This window comes from Chionomys nivalis, chromosome 14 (assembly GCF_950005125.1).
Source record: "Chionomys nivalis chromosome 14, mChiNiv1.1, whole genome shotgun sequence".
Taxonomy (NCBI): domain Eukaryota; kingdom Metazoa; phylum Chordata; class Mammalia; order Rodentia; family Cricetidae; genus Chionomys; species Chionomys nivalis.
Window position 1 is genome coordinate 21,270,277 of NC_080099.1, and position 23,114 is coordinate 21,293,390.

General features: G+C 45.4%; 1 protein-coding gene across 2 annotated transcripts in view; it reads left to right on the top strand.

Moving 5' to 3' along the window:
• The first annotated feature begins 8,322 nt into the window (after positions 1–8,322).
• Positions 8,323–23,114, top strand: part of Fech (ferrochelatase) — a 34,989-nt gene continuing 20,197 nt past the window's right edge. Inside the window, exons 1-3 of one of the 2 annotated variants that reach the window (XM_057789255.1) lie at positions 8,323–8,489; positions 13,742–13,865; positions 20,758–20,877. In XM_057789255.1, the coding sequence (XP_057645238.1) occupies positions 8,423–8,489; positions 13,742–13,865; positions 20,758–20,877 (311 nt within the window). In that variant the 5' untranslated portion in view covers positions 8,323–8,422. The remainder of the gene's footprint in view (positions 8,490–13,741; positions 13,866–20,757; positions 20,878–23,114) is intronic. The other variant, XM_057789256.1, reaches the window with a different exon arrangement.

Here is a 23,114-nt window from a genome sequence, read left to right on the forward strand (position 1 = left end):
GAAGATCTCAGCCCTTCATTCCTGTGGAGGACCAGTGTCCGGACATCTCTGGTTCTAGATCCTACTCCTAGGCTCCTACTTGAGGGCTCTGTCCTCTCAGGCCTGTGGTGGTTGCATCAAGCTTTTCACATCTTGTGTAGTAGACCTGCTCAGAGGAATGAGCAGCTGTACTCCCGCAATGCCCAGGTGAGGATAGCTCGGTGTTTGGCTTTATGCAGTGATATGAAAGATCAGCCTAGAAAACATTTCGCTTTTCATCTTTAATAGTCAATAAGCAGCAGGTGTTAAATGCTTATTAAATATGCCATATGTTAGAGGATTTGCCTGACTCTGAGCTCGGTGCGCTGAGTATGTTTGTGGGCTAGGCCACACCATGATAAGGTATAGAAAGGACATTTTCTACCTGTGGTGTTTTTAGCTTCCGCTAGGGTTATGGGGGAGTAACCTGTATGCCAAGACGCACCTGGATATGCCATCAGTTGTGTTTACGTGTCCTTCAGCCATTTTCAGCAATTCCAGTATATAGAGAGTACTTCACTTCTGTTATGAGCAACCCTGGATGCATATTTTAAATTACCTGAGGATCTTATAAATACCAGTGCTTGGATTTTACGCTAGACTAGCTGAATCTGGATTTATGGATGGGGCCTTTTTTTTTTTTTTTTTTTGAAAATTCCCAATTAAAACTGGTGTAGGATGATTCCAACAGTTACTCAAATGAACCTTTAGGCTCTCTTCTTACACTTCAGTCCTTATGACCGCTGTCATCTCTAGATGAGATGGGGATACTGGGGAAAGACTGGGTTATTTAAACAGTCTTAGCATCGTGTATGTCTCTCAAGCCTTCGAGGAAAAAAGACGTCATAACATTCAGGTACCAAAACTCATGCCATCTTAAATCGTTCAATGTAGTGACTCTTACGCTAACAGTTTCTTATTTGGGGGAGTCGTTAGGCAGATAGCTTGATCAGAATTAAATTCAGTCATGAGTGAACACCAAGTTCTAGAGCGAAGGTTCAGCTAACTGACATAGCACCAGCTTTGAGACATGGAAGCTGTCGAAGTTTAGCTTAAATTTACCTCCATGCTGCTGGCCTGCCTGCTTTTCCACATGGTGCTTCATTTTATTTAGATGTCATCTGCTCTTCAGCAAACAAGAACCGTATTTTCCCGTGTGCACCTCATGTCTCCATCTTTCCAGCTCCGTCGAGTTACCGTTTCTGTTGGATATGTAGTAAACTGGAGTTACCTTGCCTTCTGTGCCTTTTCATTCTTACAATTAATCTCAGGTTTTATTCAGTTCATTCAATCCCCGAAGACATCCAGACGTACTGGTAATCTTTCTATTACCTCTTCCTATAAAGGCCCCAGGGCTGTCTACCGTTTTTACCTAGAACTTGCACAACTTGTCCAGGAATGCAGTCTTCACTTGGCCATGAGAGGGGGCGCTGCCCCACTACAGAGTGGGAACCTGGGCATCTGACAGCTGCTCTCACGGACTTTCAATCCATCTCATTATAGCATGTTTTTCTCATCTCCACTTCCAAAGGCACCTGCTGCCGCCAGTCCTAGCCACTAGGGATTCTGTTGTCTAAATCTAAATGGTTCTTATTTTAGAATGGCCAGCTTACATTTCAGTTTTTCTTCGGCTGGCTGAACCATGAAATATTGATTCATCTGCCCTCTAGCTTCTAAAATTCTGTTCCTGTAGCGTTCTTTCCCCCTTTATTTTGACTTGTGCTTGAGAACAAAAAGGACCCCCCACCCCCGCCATTCTAAGACCTCTGTGGAGATTTTGGTGGGGTTTGGGCCAAAGTGAAGCTAAATCTGTGTGTAAGCCCCGTCTTTACCCAGAGGTCACAATTCTGTATTTGAGCACACAAATCAGAATGAAGGCAGGGGAGGAACACACAATCATTAGCTGTTGGGTAGCGCAGGTTGGCAAGGAACGAAGACAAATGTAGTAAATCTAAGTAAATCTATGAAACTTAAAGCTTGTAGGTGACGGTTAAGAGGGTCTTGGGAATCTGAGAGGCTTTGTCCTTGGACTGTGATTATTGAATGGAATTTCCATGGTGCATCCCAGCTCGGCTTCCAATCTGAATTCCTAGGCTCTCAGCTGTGGTCCTCTGCACTGATAAATTCACGACGCCGGCCATGAACTCCCCGAGTGCTCTCTGGCTCCTGCCCCTGTTAGCATTTTATCTTTTGAGTTGTATTTTGGGAGAATGGAACAGCCTCCACTTTGGGAACACTGGCACACCTGGGTTCAAACACCAGCCTTGCCCTGGCTCTGCGGCCTCAGGCAACTCGGGTGTTTCCCTCCTCTGAGGAATAAGGTGGGATCACCTTTCAAAGAGTGTGCTTAGTGAGCGGAGTCAGTGATTGGCAGGGGTAGACATTCAGCAATTCCTTTGGCAAAGGTGGGGATGAGCCAAGAACTAGGCTAACGTTCCTTACAGCTCTGGTTAAAATCCTGCGTCTGTTGACTTGCTCAGGGAGAGCCCAGTGATTCAAGGACAGGTTGTTGGGGAGGAAGCAAACCGAAGACAAATGAGAGCTTGGGTCCTGAAAGACCACCTCTAGGGGATGTGTCTCAAGCTCCTTTTATCTTTAGGCAAGGGAGTTTAGGTGACTGGTGACGGCAGAAGTCCGAACAGGATGTTGCAAGATCAAAGAGTTGGTCTGTTGGGTTTTGTGTAGTCACAGGTTCCTACCTGGTAAATTTCGAGAATGTCTTTGTTATGTTTGCTTTGGCATCAAGGTGTTAGAATGGGGGTAGGGTGCAACATTGAGTAAATGGACCTCGGACTGTTAGTTTTGGACAGTCTTTAGATGATCAACAAGGGCTGGAGACGGGACAATCATGGAGGAATCATTAAAGACAGGGCTTGTGTCTTTTCCCTGTGCGTCCTGCCTGTCGCCAGTGTCTCCTCAGGCTCAGCATGTTCCAGTCTTCTCTTGTAAAATCATTTCTGTGGTTTGTGTTTTGAGACAGGGTCATGCTACTTAAGGCAGTCCTGCCTCAGCTGCTCAAGTCTGCCATGCTGACAGTTCCTCTTGTAGATTCTAATAGCCCTTGGGTGAGCATTCTGTAGCCCTCAGAGCCTGAAGGCAGTGAAACTTGCGCTCATCCTTTTGTCCCCGCTGTAAATACATTCATTGGATATACATTTAATGCTTCCTCCCTTAGCTGAAAGCGAAAACGACAGCTCTGGGAGACAGAATTGCGGGGAGGAGTGGAGATAGCATCAAAGCCAGAGCTATAAGGTTAGAGCTGGAGCTGGGTAAGAACTGACCCCAGCGAAAATGCTGAGGGATTTTATGCAGAGCATCCGTAGAACAGTGAACATATCTTCCAGGGCATCCACATAAAAGCAGGATGGTGGAGCTAGGGGACTCAGATGCCTGGCTCTTCTGTAGAAAATTCCAGAAAGCCGGCTCTCTAGCCCATAGCAAAAGGAGTTTGGGGTTTGCACAGTTCTGGGAGGGAGTAAAAGCCTCCTGGGAAGAGGTGATTGCAAATTTACATACCTTCAAAGAGCAAGACTGAAGCCAAGAAAATAACATCAGTCTGCTCAAGACTCAGGACATCCCTGGGCTGCTGGCAAGAGGACACAGACAAGCTCTGTGGGCACCCTTTTGCCAGTGTGGAAATAGGGACAAAGGCACCTTACAAATAGGAGCTCACAAAAAGTGATAAGTCGTGGGAAGAAATAATGTGTTTAGTCATGTAGTGTGTGTGGTGTGTGTCTTGTTTGTTTTGTTTTTTGTTTTGTTTCAAGGCACGGTTTCTCTATGTAGCCCTGGCTCTCCTGGAACTAGCTCTGTAGACAAGACTGGCCATGAATTCCTAAGAGTTCTGCCTGCCTCTGCCTCTGGAGTTCTGGAATTGAAGGTGTGAGCTCCCACCTCCTGGCTTAATGTCGGTCCAGGTGCTCCCATTTTGTCCTTATGACTGAGAAAAGGAACTCTTAGGAACTCAGTGTGTCAGTGCTGCAGAAAGGCAGTTCAGAAGGCCATGCCAAAGACCCCTCATCACCTGCAAAGTCCTAGTTCATCAAGAAGCCTTGGTCTCACCTCACCTCGGCCACAAGACCTCCTTGCAGGTCTCTCTCATGACCCCTAAAAGAAGTTGATGTCCTAACTCCCAGATCCTGCATGTATGTATTTATTTGGAAATAAGGGTCTTTACCTATGTACTCAAAATTGGACTATGGGGTTAGTTGGTTCCAGTATAACAGGTATTCAAAGCCCTGCCAGAAGATAGGGAGTGACCAGGATGGACAGGGGGCTTGTGGCCCTGTTGATACCTTAATGAAAGGTTTCTAAATTCCAGAGTTAAAAAAAGAAAAAAACAGCAAAATTTTGAGACGTTGTCCCACTGACAAAGGAAACTAATACAGGCTTCAAAGGGGTCCCCATCCTTGCTGGTCCCTTCCTCATGCAAGCTCCAGAACCCTTGCTCAGGTCTCACTTGCAGAGAGAGGTCTTCCTGTTCCTGTTTCACCTTGGCAGAATTCACGCCAGACTGCGTCTACAGAAAGTAGCAGTTCCGGCCTCTCTGCATTCCTCTGCCTTCTTTGCTTTCTTCCCTGGCCCCTAGCCATGACCTGTTTTTATGTTGTGAATTCTTGTGTTTTTCATGGACAGCTGCCTAAGTGACCTAGAATGTTCGTTCCATGTGGGTTCCGATTATCGTTCCGTTCCATACATTAGGTATTTGGCAGTGTCTCTGCCTTCATCCTTGCCTCGTAAATGAGCTACTTGCACGTACATACAAGTTCCTTTAGAACCTTTTCACACCTTTATCCCCCACAATACCTGGGGCAGCACTTTTCTCACTGTGGACACACTCAGTGAGTGTGAGCACAGGTGGGCTCCGGACAGTCTTCCTTGTGGTTTAGGCAAAGCGTGCTGCAGTTGGGTCCAGATTTGGTGGCTTAGGTCTTAATTGTGAGGACAATGGCTCAGACTTCCCTGAGTGATGATTCTAGGCTCCCCATTTGTCACACGGAACTGCTGTTTCTCTTGCGCACGGAATCCCCTCCCCCAGTCTTTTTCTGATTAAGGAGACCGAGTGGAGTTATATAAATTTAGTTTGTGTAGCTCAGAAGTGCCAATCACTGCAAATAATGAATTAGGGGAGTCCCCCCTTCCCTGAAGCACTGAGCTGAAACCAACAAATTCATTTTATTTAGAACTACAGCCTGAACTCCAGAGTGTTGTCTGTGACAGGCGAGTGCTTTATTCACTAATTAAGTCACAGGGGCTCAGACAAATCTTCTCCCTCGCGGCTTATCTCAGTCAACACAAAGCCTGTATCTTTCAGCCTTCTGTTTGCTAATGGAATTGGTATAGAATTTTGCTTAAAAACGCAAGCTGGTGGGGGGGAGGGGGAAGCATATATATGCAAATCTATGTAAATCTCATTAGGGAGAGGAGAAGTATTTTATATGTATATGCAAATATTTATAAATCTCACTTCTTTAACCTTTCAAGCACTTTGTAAAATGTTCTGTAACCCTGAATCCGGAGTTCACAACTTCTGGGCTAAGAACTATGGATTTTGTTTGTTTTTGGTTTCTTGAGACAGGATCTCTCTCTATATAGCCCTGGCTGTCCTGTCCTGGAATCACTATGTAGACCAGGCTGGCCTCAAACTCACAGAGCTCTGCCTGCCTCTGTTCCCGAGTGCTGGGATTAAAAACTCATGCACTATGCCCAGCAGGAACTTTTTGAAGTGTGGTAGTACGTGCTTGTAATCCCAGTGCTTAACTGGTGGAAGCCAGAGGACCAATGAGTTCAGGATTGTCTCAGGTACATAGTAAGTTCAAGGCCCACTTGGGCTGGAGGAGGCACTGTCTCAAGAAAATAAAAAAGCAAAATACACCTGCTTTTTTTCTGTCAGCCCTTGCTGTCCTGAAACTCTCTGTAGATCAGGCTGACCTCGAACTCAAAAGATCCACTTGCCTCTGCCTCCTGAGATCTGGGGATTAAAGGCGTGCGCCACCACTGGACAGCTTTACATAGAAATCATATGAAGTACATTTTATCTGCTTTTATTTCATCATCATCATCATCATCATAAACCATTCACTTGGAAGCTGCTATATTTGATATAAGGGCAACCTAAAAAAAATACTGTTTTTGTTACCAGAGTCAAGAATTAGCAAAAGGGCTCAGCCTGGTGACTCAGGCAGGCCTATAATTCCAGCTACTGGGGATGCCAAAGCAGCAAGGTGACAGGTTCAAGGGTTCAAGGCCTGCCTAGACACAGATTACAAAAATAGCTCAAGATCACAAAGATTTGCTTGTTTTCTATTTCTGGCGTGTGTTCTCACTCAGTGCTGTGGTACATGTGTGGAGGTCAGAGGACAGCTCTCGGAGTTGCTGCTTCCCTTCAATCATGGATTCCAGGAATCGGAGGTGGTCGGGTTTGTACAGCCAGCACTTTACCTGCTGAACCGCTTCTCACCAGCCCAAGTTTTGCCGTCTTTTTAGAACCCATGAATCCCCAATATGTCCATCAAGAAGCTTTGCACACAGAAAATTTTGAGTTTTCAGTCAGTAGACAAATAAAATGAAAGAAATCGTGCTCATTCATTTTTTGAAATGATGTTGGATTAATGTCTGGAATAAAACATTTTGTCAATTCTTTTCTGCTTTCTGGTCACACATAAAATGTGGCTGTCTCAGCTGTAGATTTTGTGGGAAGTGGCGGCATTTTGTCTCATCACTAATCATTAGCGCGTCTCTGGGAGGGGCCAAGAAACCCCTGTTATCTCCACCTAGCAGGAGTGCTCAGCACCCAGGGTGGCAGAATGACTCCTTCAGGGCCTCCCAGAGGTGACAGAAGAGACGTCGCAGACCTGTGGCCTCGCCCTGTGTCATCCAGCACGGCATTTCTGAGTGTGTTGTGGAGCCTCCGTAGTTCATTTTCTAGATGAACTTTAGAGAAGTTCTTAGCTTTACATGATCATAAAGGTCATCTTGTAATGATGGGTGTTCAGGGCTTAAGCTAGACTCGGTGTTTTATAAGAGCCGTGGGTCCTCCCATTTCTGTTATTGTTTTGTCTAGATGTTTGTTCCTGTGCAGGTATTTTCCCTTACCTCCACCTTCTCATAAGAAAGGAAGCAGCCCCTCTCAAGAAACCAGTCTCTGCCTTATCTGCTCTAACCCCTAAATTTCCTACAGGTTCTCTACAGGGCAATCTCTAGAACCATTTGATTTTTGAAGTCAAGAATTGCCAAAGGACTTGGTCTGGTGGCTCAGTATTGCAATATCAGCTACTGGGGAGGATGATGCAGGGAGATAGCAAGTTTAAGGCCTGCCCTGGCAACTTAAAAAACCCTGACACAAAATGAGATGTAAAAAGAGACAGGCCACATGCCTAGGGTCTGTGAGGCTCTGGGCTCAGTCCTCAGTCCCAAGGGGGGAATGCACACAGAGGTAATCCTGTCAGTTATATGAATTGTAATACATTTACATTTTACATCTGTCTTATAAACACAATAAACTAGTAAAGCCAAGAGCTCAGGTTTTAGCCACTAGTGGTCAGGTTTATCTGGACTCCTGCCTTCCTTCTTCATTCTCTCTCCTTCCTTTCCTCCCATCCTTCCCCCAAGTCTCCACGAGGACTTACTTGTTCCATCAGCCTTACCCTACCGTTCTCTCTTCCTAGTGCACTCTCAATCTTTCAAAATGTTCTGTCTGTTCTGTTTATTTTTTCTCCCCATGGCCCCTTCTTAATTGGGTCTGCATCTGCCTTCCTGACCTCCACCCTTCCTAATGCCCTCACACCAGCAATGATAAGCTGGTTCCTTTGTCTTACACTCTGCTACAGAAAGGTGCTTTGAAGAAAGCTCTCTCTCTCTCTCTCTCTCTCTCTCTCTCTCTCTCTCTCTCTCTCTCTCTCTCTCTCTCTCTCTCTCTTTCTGCTCTGGAAACAAGGGTCTACACTGTGATAAAGTATTGAAGCAACCAAACTGGGAAAGGGAGGCAGAAGCCTAGGCACGTCTAAGGACAGTATGGAAACGTCCAGAGTCTTATTGCTGAGTCGTGGCTGCCGTTCCACTTTCGTCCAGGATGGCAGATTGAAAGGCCCTCCGGCGCTGCAGACCTAGCGGGACCCGTGATAGTACGGGGACCTAGAGGGACTCGGGCGCGCTGATCCATGGTGGCAGGAGCCAATCCCCAAGCCACAATCCCTCGGCCTGTCCCAGCTTCCAGGCAGCAGCACCTGGCTAGTCGGGCCTACAAGCCCCGCCCCTAGTCACACCCCTAGGGCGGACTCCTGCTGGCCCCGCCCCTGTCGCCTGGCGAATGTGCGGGAGCGTTTGCCGAGCGCAACCCAGCCGGATAGGCGCTCGCCGGGCCTAGCTGTTTCGCCGCTGCAGAGGATCCCTGGCCGTCCCGGAAATGCTTTCTGCCGGCGCCAACCTGGCTGCGGCCCTGCGGGCTGCGGGCTCGCTGCTCCGCGAGCCGCGTAAGTGGGGTTGTGTCTTTGATCGCGAACGCTAGGAGCGGCCGGGAAGCCGCGGGTTCGAGTCGCCCGGGTCAGCTGGCGGCCTCGAGCAGTAACGAATTAGTAGTTACCGGAGGGAAGGTCTCTGAAGGACCCGACACCTAGAGATTCAGGGGAGTCGTTGTCACCATTACTGTTGGCATCTGCCTTGCAGTTCGCTCCCTGCTGGTGACGATCACGGTGTCCACTGCTGCTCCGCCCAGACCAATGCCATGGCTTCTGGGTAGAAGGACCCACTGTGGGGACGCCCGGACTAGAGTTTTGCTTGGGATATTTAGAGAAAAAGTGAGATCTCAAGTGTTGCTGGTACACCTCATTAATGTGTGTGTCCACTAGATGGGACCCTGGGTGGGACACACTCAGTTGGGCCGATTGAGCAAGGACACTTTGAGTCAGGGTCCCAATCTCGCCAAACTCGCTTATTTGCTGTGAAGATTAGGACGCATGTGAACTAGGCAGCAGAGAGCTCCTCAGTTAACTGATGTAAAAGACTTGGGCTTTGGACACTCATTTAACGAATTTGAATGTGACTAGACCTGACCCATTTCAAAGGAGTTTCCTAATTTGTCAGTTTGGCATCTACTTCAGGTAGAGAAAATATACTCCAAGCATCCACACGTAATTGCAAGTGCCTTTGTTAGAAGACAGTAAGGTACATTGAAGATCAGCTCCCTTAGGACACTGGGAAACAAAAGATAATATCTTTAAGATAAGGACATGCCAGTAAAGGAAGTACCAAATTAATCCTTCACCATCTTTCCTGTGGCCAAGAAAGTCTAGCAGACCCAAGAAATAATAGGAGAAAAGAAATTTTTTTGGTGTAAGTCAGAAGTAACTGAGTGAGAGGATTCAGAGACCACAATTTATCTCGGCTCCAGCTGTGTTACAGGATCCAATGCTTTGGGAAAAAAAAATAGTTTTATTCCTTGAGAATTTCATCTGTGCAAACAATTTATTTTGATCATATTCGCCTCCAACTCTTTCCCCTAACTCCTTCCAGATTCATGTCCACTCCCCACCAACTTCCTGTCTTCTCTCCCCAACCCTTAACTCGTAAATTCAATTTATGCTACCCAAATACCCATGGGTTTGGAGTCACCTGCTAGAGTAGTGCTTCTCAACTTTCCTAACATTGCGGCCCTTTAGTACAGTTCCTTATACTGGGGTGACCACCCCCCCACACACCCACCCCACCGTAAAATTATTTTCATTGCTACTTCATAACTGTAATTTTGCTACTGTTATGAATTGCAATGTAAATATCTGTTTTCCAATGGTCTTAGGTGACCCCGTTAAAGGGTTGTTTGATCCCCAAGGGGGTGCGACCCACAGGTTGAAAACCATTGCGTGGTCCACCTCTCAGGAGCCATTCCTTAAAAAAGAACCTAACCCTTCCCTCTCCAGCAGCCATTGATTGATAATCGCTCCTTAGCTCGGTTGGGGCTCAGGAGCCCCTCCCCACACTGTGATGGACCGTTGACTGGCTTGATCTTGTGCAAATCTTATGCAGCAACCACAGCGGCAATGAGTCGGGAGGGCAGCAGTCTTGACCCATCCAGGTTTTGCCCTAGTTCTCTACAGGGTCTGGCTCTTACAGTGTTTCTGCTCCCTCTTCTGCTGTGTCCCCGCAGCCTTTTGTGGGTAGGGGCTGAGATGTCACCATTTGTGGCTGTGCACTTTAGCTAGTTGTGAATTTCTGGGTTAACTGCTCACACACCAGTTTTTAAAGATGGTATTACAGTACTTTTTATCATTTTGGTAGACAGGGAAAGATTAATATTAGCTAAGAGAAAACCGTGTTTTTCTGCAACTGAATTCTGGAAATGAAACTGGAAAAAACAGTTTTATGTTCTATGTTTTTACCTTTTAGAAGTAGTAAGATGCTTCCTCCAGTGTGTCATACACCACACACACACACTCACACACACACACACACACACACTCACACACAAGAGAGAGAGAGTTCTATATTTTCTTTTTCAAGATTTCTATTAGATTTATGCATGTTTTCTTTTTTTGGTTTTGTAATTTGGGTTTTTAAGATTTTATGCAGAAATTAAACTTTTATCTTTCACGATCACTTCTTATTTTGTCTTGTATATTTTCCAATATACAAAATTGTAGTTTATTATGCATTCAATGATTTTCTGTTCAATTTCATCTGTGTATGGGTAGTGTATATGACTACAGATTGCTGCAGAGGCCAGAGGGGTCAGATCCCTTTTGGAGCTGAAGTACAGGTATTTGTGTGCTAACCAATCTTGTGTTCTCTGCAAGAGCAGCAAATGTGTCAGCCACCGAGCCATCTCTCCAAATCCCCATCTTTTTTTTTTTTAGGCTTAAGATACATATACACATCCATAACATCTTCTGCTTCTTTTTTGCAATATATGTAACAGCAACCAGGCATGGAAATTTTTTTCACGATATGCTCAAAGTTTTTTTTTTTTTTTCTTTTTTCTTTTCAAGACAGGTTTTTTTCTGTTGATTTTTGAGCCTATCCTGGAACTAGCTCCTGTAGACCAGGCTGGCCTCGAATTTACAGAGATCTGCCTGGCCTCTGCCTCCCGAGTGCTGGGATTAAAGGCATGAAACACCACCGCCCGGCTTTAAAGTTGTTGTTTTTTAATTGTGTGTGGGGATATGTGCATATGAGGTACCCCAGGCATGAAATCTGGAACTGGGGTACAGTTGTTTCTAAGCTACCAGATGTGGGTGCTAGGTACTGAGCGCAGGTCCTCTGCAAGAGTAGCCAGTGCTATTAACCCCTGAGTTCTCCAGTCCCAATCTATTTAATTTTTAATGGTTCAGAAATTGCATTGTTTCTGTAAGTTCTCCTATCATGGTCATACAGGACAGTGTTGGGTGAGAGATAGTGACAGTCCTTTTCCTATTCTTGTTACAATCCTTTGGGACAACAAAAATCAGAATAACTATCCACAGCTGGAAGGCAAGTCCCCTACTCCCACAGTCCCTGCTTCTAAGATAGTGTGGGATCCTATTTAATTTTAGTTAGTATATGTAATTTGTACAGTTTGTATGGGTTTCTCTGTGACATAATTATACAAGCATATGACACCTTGAGCGTACTCTCCTCCTCTGTAATCTTCTCTGACCACCTGCTCCTCGCGCCTTCAGTATCTCTAATAGCCCAGTCGCCAGAGAGGGATGTTTTAAGATGTCCTTGATAGGTATGTTAATCCTGAGTCACAGTAGGAAGGATCCCTTACCAGTGCCAAAATTTGGTCAGCCAGAGACGCAAAGGCCTGACTTGTACTAGCAGACCATAATGCACTAGCTGGGGAATCTAGTCCTACCCCGCCTTTCCTTTTGTTAGGTTCACAGAAAAGAATCTTATTTATGACCATCAATTAGAATTCTGTCCTCATACCCCATAGGGTCTGATGGAATTTTGTTCATGCAGGAACTTGGAGACGTTGCACGTGATTGAATCCCTAGTTAAATCTCACCGTGCATTTCATGATTAAACTTGTCTGAAACAGGGGTGCGGGTTGTTTGAGGCTTCATCTGAGTGGAATTGAACTTCTTTACATCTGTCTTTCCACTCTGCCTTGATTTAGTAAGGCTTCCCCAGCGTGAGCTCGTGTAGTGGGCTCTGCTGGGATTGTGCGCCATCTGCTTTTATTTATTGGTTTTGAGGCAAGATCAGGCTCAAACCCCAGATGGTCTCAAGCTAAAGATCCTCCTGCCTCAGCTTGCTGAGTGCTCTGGTTACAGACACGCACCAACTTGTGGATGTGTATTATCTGGATAGAAAGAAGTCTAGGTGACCTGGGAGTCCCATTTTTTTTTTTTTTATTTAGTGCCCATTTGGGTGATTTAAAGAAGTTAGAGCAGGCATGGTTGCTTTCGCTAGAAGCTTCCAAATGAAACTATTATACTAATATTGTAGTAGCCCCTGCTACTACACATGTAGCACATGGCAGATGCTACAGAGTGCCTCTCTTGATTTTTAAATCCTCTGAGTTCATTGTGATACAGAGGGGGAGTTAAGGCTCTATGAGATCATAGTCTGACCCAGGTCACACTGCTACAAAGGGGAGAGCTGAACTTAGGTCAGACCTATTTGATCCAGCCTGAACATTGCCCTCATCAGGGCACTTAGAGGAGAATCCAGGCAGAAGATGACTGGTCCCAGACTAGTTTCTAACCCGGTGTTAGGAGACAGAAGGAGGAAGCCACACAGTAGCCACCACTATTCCTTATCTTCCTCAGTTCTAACTTGTGGTTTCAGTTTAGCTTTACGATTATTTAAGGACCAATACTTCATGTTACAACTCAGTATGGCACATGTTCTCCTTGGTTCAGTTCTTTTCCTGGACCACCACCTACTCTTGTGGAGCCCAGGTCAAGGGTACGCACAGGGCCGTGTGTATTGCACATAGAATAGCAAGTCCTGTCCCTAACCGATAGACCCTTCCAACCGCCTGGAGTCTTGAACTCTCCTAAACCCCTGCGGAGAAGAGGCCTTGAGAATGTTGACCCTCAAGCTTTCCTGCTTCTCTTCCCACTAGCAGCTCTTTCCCACTACCCCTTGGCCACCCTGAAGGCCACCAACTGCTTATCTGGATGGCAGCATCTGCCCTGTGGAGGAGAGATGCAGGAAAGGAGCTGCATCGACTCTGGAATTAGCTGTGGAGCTTAGGGGGGAGGAAATGCTTGAGCTATCGGCCCTGGGAGCCTGGTCTGTCATGTGGAGTATTGGGTTCTGAACTATTCTACATCTTGTGGGTGCATTCCTGCCCTTTCTTATTGTCAGAGCACAAGGCGATTCTGGGATTCCCATCCGCTGATGTCTTACCCAGAAGGCTTGAAGACAGAAACTGGATCGACAGTTAGTTGGGAACTGGGCTCAGTTTCTACTCTAAATAACCCTATGTTAGTAGTTCCTCACCTTCCCCATGATCAGCTCTGTCCCACGGGTGGAAAGATTCTGAGTGTGCAGCCAGGGCAGGGTGAGAGGTGTTTATGCCTTCTAAAAAGATTACGCCACCTTGGGGGAGGGAACCTGCACCCCAGCCCACTAGAGAAAGGAGTCCTCCGTGTTTTACCTGCCTACAGAGATTCTGGGGAAGTCACCTCTGCCATGGTACCATTTTAAAATTTAAAGCTAGCAATTATGCCCTGAGGGCCCCTTGAAAAGAAATTACTTTCCAACTAGATTTCATGCTAGCACTTTAATTTTGTCACAGTGGTGCATGGTAGCTCGAGGGCCTGTCAGCCGTGGAGGTGCCAGTCGGGTGCAGCGGCAGCAGCCACCACAGAGAAAGTGCATCATGCCAAATCTGCAAAACCTCAAGCTCAACCAGAAAAGAGGTAACTTTAGGCTCAGCTAAGGCTTTCTTTTTGTTTTCTATTACAACAAACACAAGTGGGTTCAAGCAACCTAGGGGGAGAGGGACTGGGAAAGTGCAGTATATTTATTATCAATGGTATGTTCTTTTCTTGGGTTCCTTTTAATAGCTGCTAAATAATGGGTTTAAGGACTAATATAGGACATACAGTTAAAGGTAGTCTTCAGTCACATAAGAACATGGTCCTAGTATATGTCATATATGAAATCGACTGTGTGCATACTGAAAATCTGTGTGTGAACTGAACATGTTTATGCCTGTAAAATGTATGCCTTGTATAGGACATAAAGTAGCTAACCTATCAAGAACTTCTCAAGGAGATTCTACCATTATTACCTTTCGCTTTTAACATAGTGAGCATAATTATCAATGACATCTTATGGTTTGTACTTTATTAAGGAAATAGAGTGTACTTTCCTCTTGGTATTTATGGGTAGAGGCAGTTCTGTAGCCATGGTGTAGCTGCGTGTTCTCTTCAGCAGCAGAAGCCACAGATGCCCACAGGACCTCGTCTGTGATACAGAAGGGCAGGTTTTATACGGGGAAGTTGTTCAGATCTAAGAAGGAAAGTAGCTGTAATTAAATGACATCATGACTTTCCTGCCAGACAAGACGGCATTCTAGAACTGTATAGTATATTAGTTTATTAGTTACTTTTCTATTGCTGTGATAAAACACAACTTATAGAAGAGTGTATTTGGGCTTACAGTTCCAGAGGGTTACAAAGGCTGGAGCAGCATCAGAGAGCTCACATCCTGCACCACAAGCAGGAAGTAGAAGCAAACTGGGAGTAGTGTGAGTCTTTGAACCAGTCTGGAGGCCCAGCTCCAGTGACATACTTCATCCAGCAAAGCTACACCTGCTAAATTTGTCCAAACAGTGCCACCACTTAGGGACCAAGTACTCAAATGCCTCAGCTTATGGGGGACATTCTCAAACCAGCATGAACAGCTATGTGAATGAAATGTTTACATTTTGTGTTTGTTATTTTCCCTTGTGATATCTCATTGTGATATTTTATTGATTGAAGACTAAGAAACAGGTTGATTTAGGAGATGGAATTAGGGACAGGTCCCAAGTCCCTTCCTCTAATCTCTGTCTTTCTAGAAGATGTCATCAGTGGGTAGGGTAGGAAGCACAGGCGTCTTGGGTTTGTGGCATGCCAAGCAGGACATGGCACCTTGTGTACTCTGTGGTCCCTCAAGACTTGGAAAACTGTTAGTATGAGTGGAAGAATTAATATTCTGTACTAGCTTAGGAGTCCACAGGCTTTTTATCAGGAGTTTGGTTGTTACTTTAATTTTAGTTGTTTTTTTTTTTTTTTTTTTTTTTTTTTTTTTTTTTTTTTGGCAGCACCATCTCTTTTGCTGTTCTTTACCTGGAAGAAAAATGATTTCATTGCTGGCTTAGGGTTTCTAGTGCTGTGAAGAGACACCATGACCATGGCAACTCTTATAAAGGAAGAACATTTATTTGGGATGGCTTACAGTTTCAGAGGTTTAGTCCATTGTCATCATGGTGCGACATGGTGGCGTGCAGGCAGACATGGTGCTGGAGAAGTAGCCGAGTGTCCTGCATCTTGTCTTTCAGGCCACATGGGTCATGACTTGATATACATGAGACCTCAAAGCCCGCCTCTACAGTGACACACTTCCTCCAACAAGGCCACACCTTCAAATGGTGCCACTCCCTTTGGGGGGCATTTTCTTTCAAACAACAATTGTTTTATTTTTAGTGACAAGTCAATAATATAAATGGTCTTAATATTATATTAATTTTTAAAATTAAATAAAAGTATAAGGCTTAGGTTCTATTAAGTAACTTTATGTAACATTTATATAAAACAATAGGAAGGAGGACTTAAAAGTCATAGTAATCTTACCATCTAGTGTTTTGTTACCTGCTCATAGGTGCTTACTTACATGTAAACAGTGCTTATACGTATTATTTTACAGGTTTTTCTACTGTCACTATATATTTATATTTTCTATGTTGTTTTAGTTATTTTTCTTGTTGCTGTTACAAGATACCTTGCAAAACCAACACAAAGGTTTTCTTCCTGCTCACAGTTTGCGGGTACAGTCCGTCATGGTGGCAGGAGTGTGAGGTGGCCGGCCACATTTTAATCTGCACTCGGGAAGCAGAGAGAGATAAATGCTGGTGCTCAGTTCACTCACTCCGGGATACGTGGGATGGTGCTTGCCATAGTGAGGGTAGATCTTCCCACCTCCCTTAACTCAGTCCAAAGAGCCCTCCCAGGCATCCTAAAGCTCTGTCTCCTGACTGATTCTGTATGCTACCCAGGTGACAGTCAAGCTTATCCATCTCCAAGAGCTTAGGAGTAGTTTAGGAAATCACAGTTTATTTCTCTAAGCCCACCTTCCTAGCACTGGGTATGTCTAGTTTTGGATACTTGAGACGCTGAAGTAAGGAGTGTCCTGGGGGACCATTCTGATGCTAAGGGTTTGGAAGACATGGTATTGCTTAGGGCTTCGTTTGAGCTGGACTACAGTACTAGGCCAGCTGCTGTGCTAGGTTAGGAGTCCGCAGGCTTTTTATCAGGAGTTTGGTGGTTATTTCACTTTTAGCTTTTATAGGCGGCACCATCTTCTTTGCTGCTCTTCACCTTTGCTGTTACAGTGTCAAGGCAGCCAAAGATAAGACAGACACCAGTGGAGCTGCGTTCCCACTGTGTGCTCTCTCTGTCTCTCTCTCTCGGTCTGTCGTCTCTCTCTCTCTCTCTCTCTCTCTTTCTCTCTCTCTCTTTCTGTATATATGTTTGTGTAAATTTGGTGCAGATTCTATTGTTCACTGGATGCTATTCTAGAGGAAGCATAGACCCTTGGGACACTGGTATCTTGTAGGTTTAGTGGAGAACTGAGATTTTATTTTCTTTCATCAGTATTGCTTAGATAGCGTAGACTAAAATGACTGTTTGCTGACGGATGAGTTTCAGCTCCTATTGTGCACATTTCAAAGGAAAAGCTTCATGCTTTTAAAAGTCCCAGCCTGTACCAAATGCAAAACATTTAAACTTTTCCCAGCAAGTTTTCAAATCCATGCTGCTGCGCATACTTGCTGTTCAAACAAAGAGAGCCTTGGCCAGTGTGCCCTTGGTCTCAGGTGTGATCTGTCTGAGGGGCCGAGAGACAGGACTCTTGATTAAAGCGTTGCACGCCGTCCTGGACACACGGCAGAGGCCGACTAATGCAGCGCTCCTCATGCACAACACGGTTTTGAATTAAGCGCTATGCGGGCTGGGGCATTTTCAAATCATATGCGACTCTTTCATGTATAAAACCAACACGGGTTTGCAAAACGTGAGCAGGGCCGAGGGACCTCCGCTTTAGAGCCACTCTTGCTCTGAGCTCAGGTGTTATAGATGGAAAGCGCAGTTCTAAATCCCGCTCGCACAGTGATGCCCTTTGTGGCTTAGGTAAGTCGTTTAGCCCGGGCTTCCTTAACCAGTAATCTGCTGACTGGCAGCAATCCATGGGGAAATGCACTTAATTTATTAGGAGTCACAGAGTTTGGAGGGTGAAAGACAAGAACTTGGGGGTGAGACGGGTGGTCTCAGTAGAAAGATTAACGGAGATTGCAGTTTCACCAGGTGATGCATCTGGCGTGTTTGGGTAGCAAGGAAACTCAACAGCCCTGTTAATGTAATTGTAGCATTTTGGGGTGAAAAACTTTGGTAGGGGCTTGGGAGGTGATTCTGGGTTAAGGGTCTGCTGAGCAGTCGTGAGTTGAAGTCCCTACACCCACATAAAATCTGGGCACAGCTTTGTGTGTCTGTAATCCCAAAGCTGGGGGGTGGGGCAAGAGACTCCTAAGGGCTCACTATCCAGCCAGTATAGCTGAACTGATGAGCTCAAAGTAGAAAACCATAGAGGAAGACACCAGACTTCAGCCCCCAGCCTCTCAATGTGCACAGCTGGGTACGTGTGCCACTTCCCCACCCCACCCCACACGCATGTGCAGATACACAGGTGCCGAATATCCACACACAAAGTTCTGTAACTTCTTAAGTATAATTGCTTGGTGTAATCCTCTTAGTAAGAAGAGGATTAGACCTTCTCTCTCTTAGGTCTGGAGACATCTGTAGTTGTCACAGCTGAAGTGAGGAATTAGCCTGGCTTGGTTCCCGTCGCCGTGACACAGCAGTGACCAAAAGCAGCTTGGGGAGGAAAGGGTTTATGTGGCTTGCAGGTTACAGTCCACCATTGAGGGAACCCAAGGCAGGAATTCAAGGCAGGAACTAAAGCAGAGACCATGGAGGAGTGGCGCTTCCTGGCTTTCTCCCCGTGGTTTGCTCCCCTCTCACGTAGGATCTGGAGTCACCTGTGCAGGGCTCACATTACCCCACACCAATAGCTAATGGAGACAATGTCTGACAGACACGCCCACAGACAGTGTGATGGAGGAAGTTTCCCGGCCGAGGTCCCCTCTACCCGAGCGACTCTAGTTTGTGGCCAAGTTGACAAAATACTAGCCAGGACAGGTAACACTGTCATCCCAGCAAGTGGAAGCTAGGAATATTACCAAACACACTACATTGTGTAGGAGAGTCCTTGACAGTAAAGGACTATTCCCCCAAGAACGCCAGGGGTACGGAGGCTGAGAAACACTGGCCTCAGACAGGTCAAAGTGGGCCTGCTTTATCTCTACTATGGGCTCCAGGTGGAACACCAGTCTCTGTAGTAAGAAGAGGTTTGATGCAGGCGTGGAAGCATTCATAGTAGCATTGGGGGAGAACTTCTAGCCGGTTCTCTGCTCTTTTTTTTTTTTTTTCCTAAATCAAGAGTGACCGGAAGGAGGAGGTGGAAATATTGTCAGAGCTAGAGAGTGGAGAGGTACGTTGTGAGACTGTCCAGACACAGCAGGCCATTCCACTCACGAGCTCACGCCCACAGTGGCTATCCGTATGAGATCTGTTTAGGATTGCGCTCGTTAGTAATCTAGCACAGATGGGAGAGGGGTTCCTGAGGCCCCGCCCCTCCCAGAGGGGTAATTGGTAGTTCAAACTAGCGGTTCCTAGGGCAGAGGGAGTCACTTTCTTCAGGAGTGTAGCCACTAGCAAGTGGCTGAATGCAAATAAAGCAAACTGAATTGTGTGGGTCACAAACAAACTAAAACCTTGTGGCAGTAGGACAGGGACTTCTCAGCAAGAAAAGGGGTTCTGTGGGATTAGGGGGGATTAAAGCACATCAGATACATATGTGGAATGGCCAAAGATAAATAAAAATGTTTTTTAAGGTAAATGACGGAGCTAACTGTAGAGTAGACTGTTACTGAGCAGTCAAAGCAATGAAGTGTTGGTTCTTTTTTTTTTTTTTAAAGATTTATTTATTATGTATACAATGTTATGTTTGCATGTATACCTGCACACCAGAAGAGGGCACAGTTCTCATGTGAGCCACAATGTGATTGCTGGGAATTGAACTCAGGACCTCTGGAAGAGCAGTCAGTGCTCTTAACCTCTGAGCCATCTCTCCAGATCCCAAAGTGCTGGTTCTTATTGTTACATGGAGAAACTGCGGACATTTTGCACGAAGTGAAAGAAACCAGACATAGCTGTGTGAGTCTGTTCTGTAAAATAGTTAGGACAGATGAATCCATAGATCCAGAAGAACAGATTAGTGATCACCAGGAATGAGGGGACAGGACACAGAGGGGTGAGAGCAATGATGGAAAGTCTCTTTGGGGGCAGAATAAAACGTCTTAGTGTTGAGAAGTTCACTGCTACAGTCTGGGTGTAGTACAAAGCGCTGGGGTGTTGGGTTTAACATGGTGACGAGTGTAGCATATGCATGCTGCTGCCATCCAAGAGAACAAGGACCGAGGAAGCAGTCCCACTTACTACTGCTGTTACACAGCCTTCCTGCCAGGGATCCTGCGAGGCTCAGACCGGCTTAGCTCACAGTTTCTGTGTGCGGTGTTTCTCCCAGAACTTTTGGAGGAATGGCGTATGTGATGAGCTTCTCCTGGCCTCTGACAGGGGCGAGGAGCAGAGACCCCTGATCTGCCTTGCTTTGGGCTGTAGGACACAGAAGTGTTCTTTTTCACCACACTTTCGGTTTTGCATTTCCCGGCAGCTGATTGATTTAAGATGCTTGTTAAGGGGTCATTGCCTTAGTTTCCCTCCTTCCCGCTTGCTGTGCTCTATCCTGCAGCCTGCTCTATCTAAACAGTGTGCCTACAGAAGGGACAGAGCTGCGTGGTGACATGGAAGACGGACTAGTGGCTTGTAGAGGGACAGAAAGCAGAGCACTAAGGAGCAATTTAGCTTCGGAATAATTTCCTATGTGACCGACTGAAGAGATGGGTACAGACGAAAACATGAGCGCAGTCCCACTGGAATGTTAAAACTAAAGGGAAACCCTGTCCAGGTGACAGAATTCACTCGGTGGGAGAGTGTGTTGAGTCTGTGCTTTATGCACTGAGTTCTACAAACAATATTGTAAGGTAGAACACTGAACTTTAATTTTAGCATACAAAGAGACCTTAATCTTTGGAAAGTCTGACCGAGTGTACTTATTCATAAAGCCCTGGCGCTTGCAGGTCCTTTGGCCTCTGAACCATCTTAGGTTTCTAGAACTCTGTGTCTCTGTCCCTGAAGAATTGGGTCTTTGTTCAAGACCGACAGGATAATAGAGAAGTTTTGAGTTCAGTTAATGCCAACTTCAGGGCTGGAGCCTAAAGACAAGGGCCAGTGAAGAAGTGGAGGTCCTCCGTGTCTCCAAGGAGACAGCCCTGTGATGGCAGCAAAGGGCCTCTGGGTTCTTTCCAGCTGAAGTAATATCTGCCCTGGAGCAAATGAAAGTGTGGCCAATGAACTGTTTTTTCTTATGCAGGAAGCCAAAAACCGGCATCTTAATGTTAAACATGGGGGGCCCCGAGACCCTTGGAGACGTTCAGGAGTTTCTTCAAAGACTCTTCTTGGACCGAGACCTCATGACACTTCCCATTCAAAAGTAAGATATACTGCGTAAACAGAGCATATGTTGCTCTGGCTGTGGGCATGGCAACACTGCTGTCTTCTGTTGGAAGGGAGAAGGAAGTGGTGTGTCAACACCTGCAGGGGAAGAGGCAGGCAGTGAGCTTGAGCCCTCTCCTCCCCAGAGCCCTGGGAATCGCGGCTGTCTGAGCACAGCGAAGTCACTTTAAAGTTTCCAAGGTTTTTAAAGCTGGGTTTGTGCTTGGTGTTCACCTCAGCTGGTCGCTTCTTTGTACTTGAGGGTGGGTTCTGGTTTCTCGCCTCTTCCTTTTATTCTTATTTCCCTACTCCTTTTCGCTAGTTTTCTCTCAAAAGATGTTTTGTAATGAAAAATTAATCCATGCATATGACTAAATGCAAATAACGTATAAAAAGCAAATATCCCTGTCACCTTGAATTCCAGCCCCATCTAGCCAGATGTCAGTGTTGTTCTATTTGAAGCAATGCATGTATATATGTCCCACCTCGTTATACAGATGTGAATGTACTAATGCACCTTACTTGGCTCTTTGTGATTTTTGTTAAAGTATTTTGTTTCATAGCATATTATATAGATCTGCCTCATTTTCTTCATGACTGTTGAGAATTACAAAACGATTAATTAACTTATACATCATTGGTAGACATTGCTTACAGTGTAGCAGTAAAACCTGTTTTGGGTACCTCACAGCCCACATACGCAGCCATACAGGATTAATCCTCATTTTGTTAAATTAAGAGCAATGCAGACTGTGGAGATGTCTCAAAGTTCAGTCCCTGGAACCCATGTCTTTTGTTTTGTTTTGTTTTGATTTGGTTTGGTTTGTTTTTTTTTCCAAAAGCTAGCTGTAAGCCCAGCACTGGGGAGGTGGAAACATCCAAATCCCTGGGACAGAATGACCAGCCAACCCAGCTTGTTTAGTGAGTCCCAGGTGAGGGATAGACCTGTCTTTAAAAGCTGGTTGGCAGAGGAATGATGTCCAAGGTCATTCTTTGGTCTACATACACACGCAATCAAGCACATATGTGTGCACACACATCTGCACTCAAATACACACATGCCTCCCAGCACAAGCACACACACACAAACTTATGAAAAGCAATGTATGACACTGAGAATGTAGCTGTGGTAGAGGAGAAATTATGCTAAAAGTTATTTCAGCTTCGGATTCATAGACTCATTTTGTTTGATGGCTTCCTAGTCAGGTCCCAGGATCCCCTCGCTTTGCCTTTACTCTGTTGTCTTAGAATATTATTCACTCACTTGCCTGCTGAGAAACGATTGAAGTGTTTATTTCCAAATGATATATGTTGTTGTCCATTTTTTCCTCACTGTTTGGTAGTGTACCACCTACGTTGTTGAGCGACTGTGAGTGAGTGCCATTTCGGAGTCCTTCCAAAGCATCCCAGCCACAGCGGCACAGTCGCCTCTGCCTTGGCTTAAACAGAGCACATGGCAGGTTACAAAGTGTTCTAAGGGCACTTTGAGAGTAGAAGGTGCTGTCTTTGGTGCAATTATAGATAAACTTAGCTTAGCCTTAGCACAGAGTGTACCTGGGTGTTCATGGAACTAAATACATTACTTTGTGCAATAGTGAGAGACTTTTTAAAAAGATTTTATTTTAAGCTGAATGGTGGTGACCCCCACCTTTAATTCCAGCACTTGGACAACAGAGGCAGGCAGATCTCTGTGAGTTTGAGATCACCCTGGTCTACAGAGCAAGTTTGAGGATAGCCAGGGCTACACACAGAGAAACCCTATCTCAGAAAAAAAAAAACAAAAGATTTTATTTTAAGTTTGTATGTAAGTGTTTGGGCATGTGTGGGCACAGGGGCCGAGGAATCTAGAGGAGGGTTGTAGAAGTTACAGATGGTTGTGAGCTGCCCAACATGGGTATTGGAACAGAACTCAAGTCCTCTGCTAGAGTAGTACATGATCTTAACTGCTAAGCCATCTTTCCAGTTCATTAGTGAGGTTTTGATGCCCAGGAATTTTGGAATTTAATCCCTGAGGTCTGTGTTTGATACTATGCTTTCTCATCTCTTCACTCCAGTTCTGTTGCTATTGAGAGATGTTTCTTGTAATATATGATAGCATCTGTGGTTGTTTTAGGAGAGGAAGTAAGAGCCGCGTATTATTTTCTAGAGAACTTTAAGATTGTACCCAATATGTAATAGATGTGTCAGAAACTGTTGTTTGAGTCTTAGTTTTTACATTGCTCCACTGAAACCCTT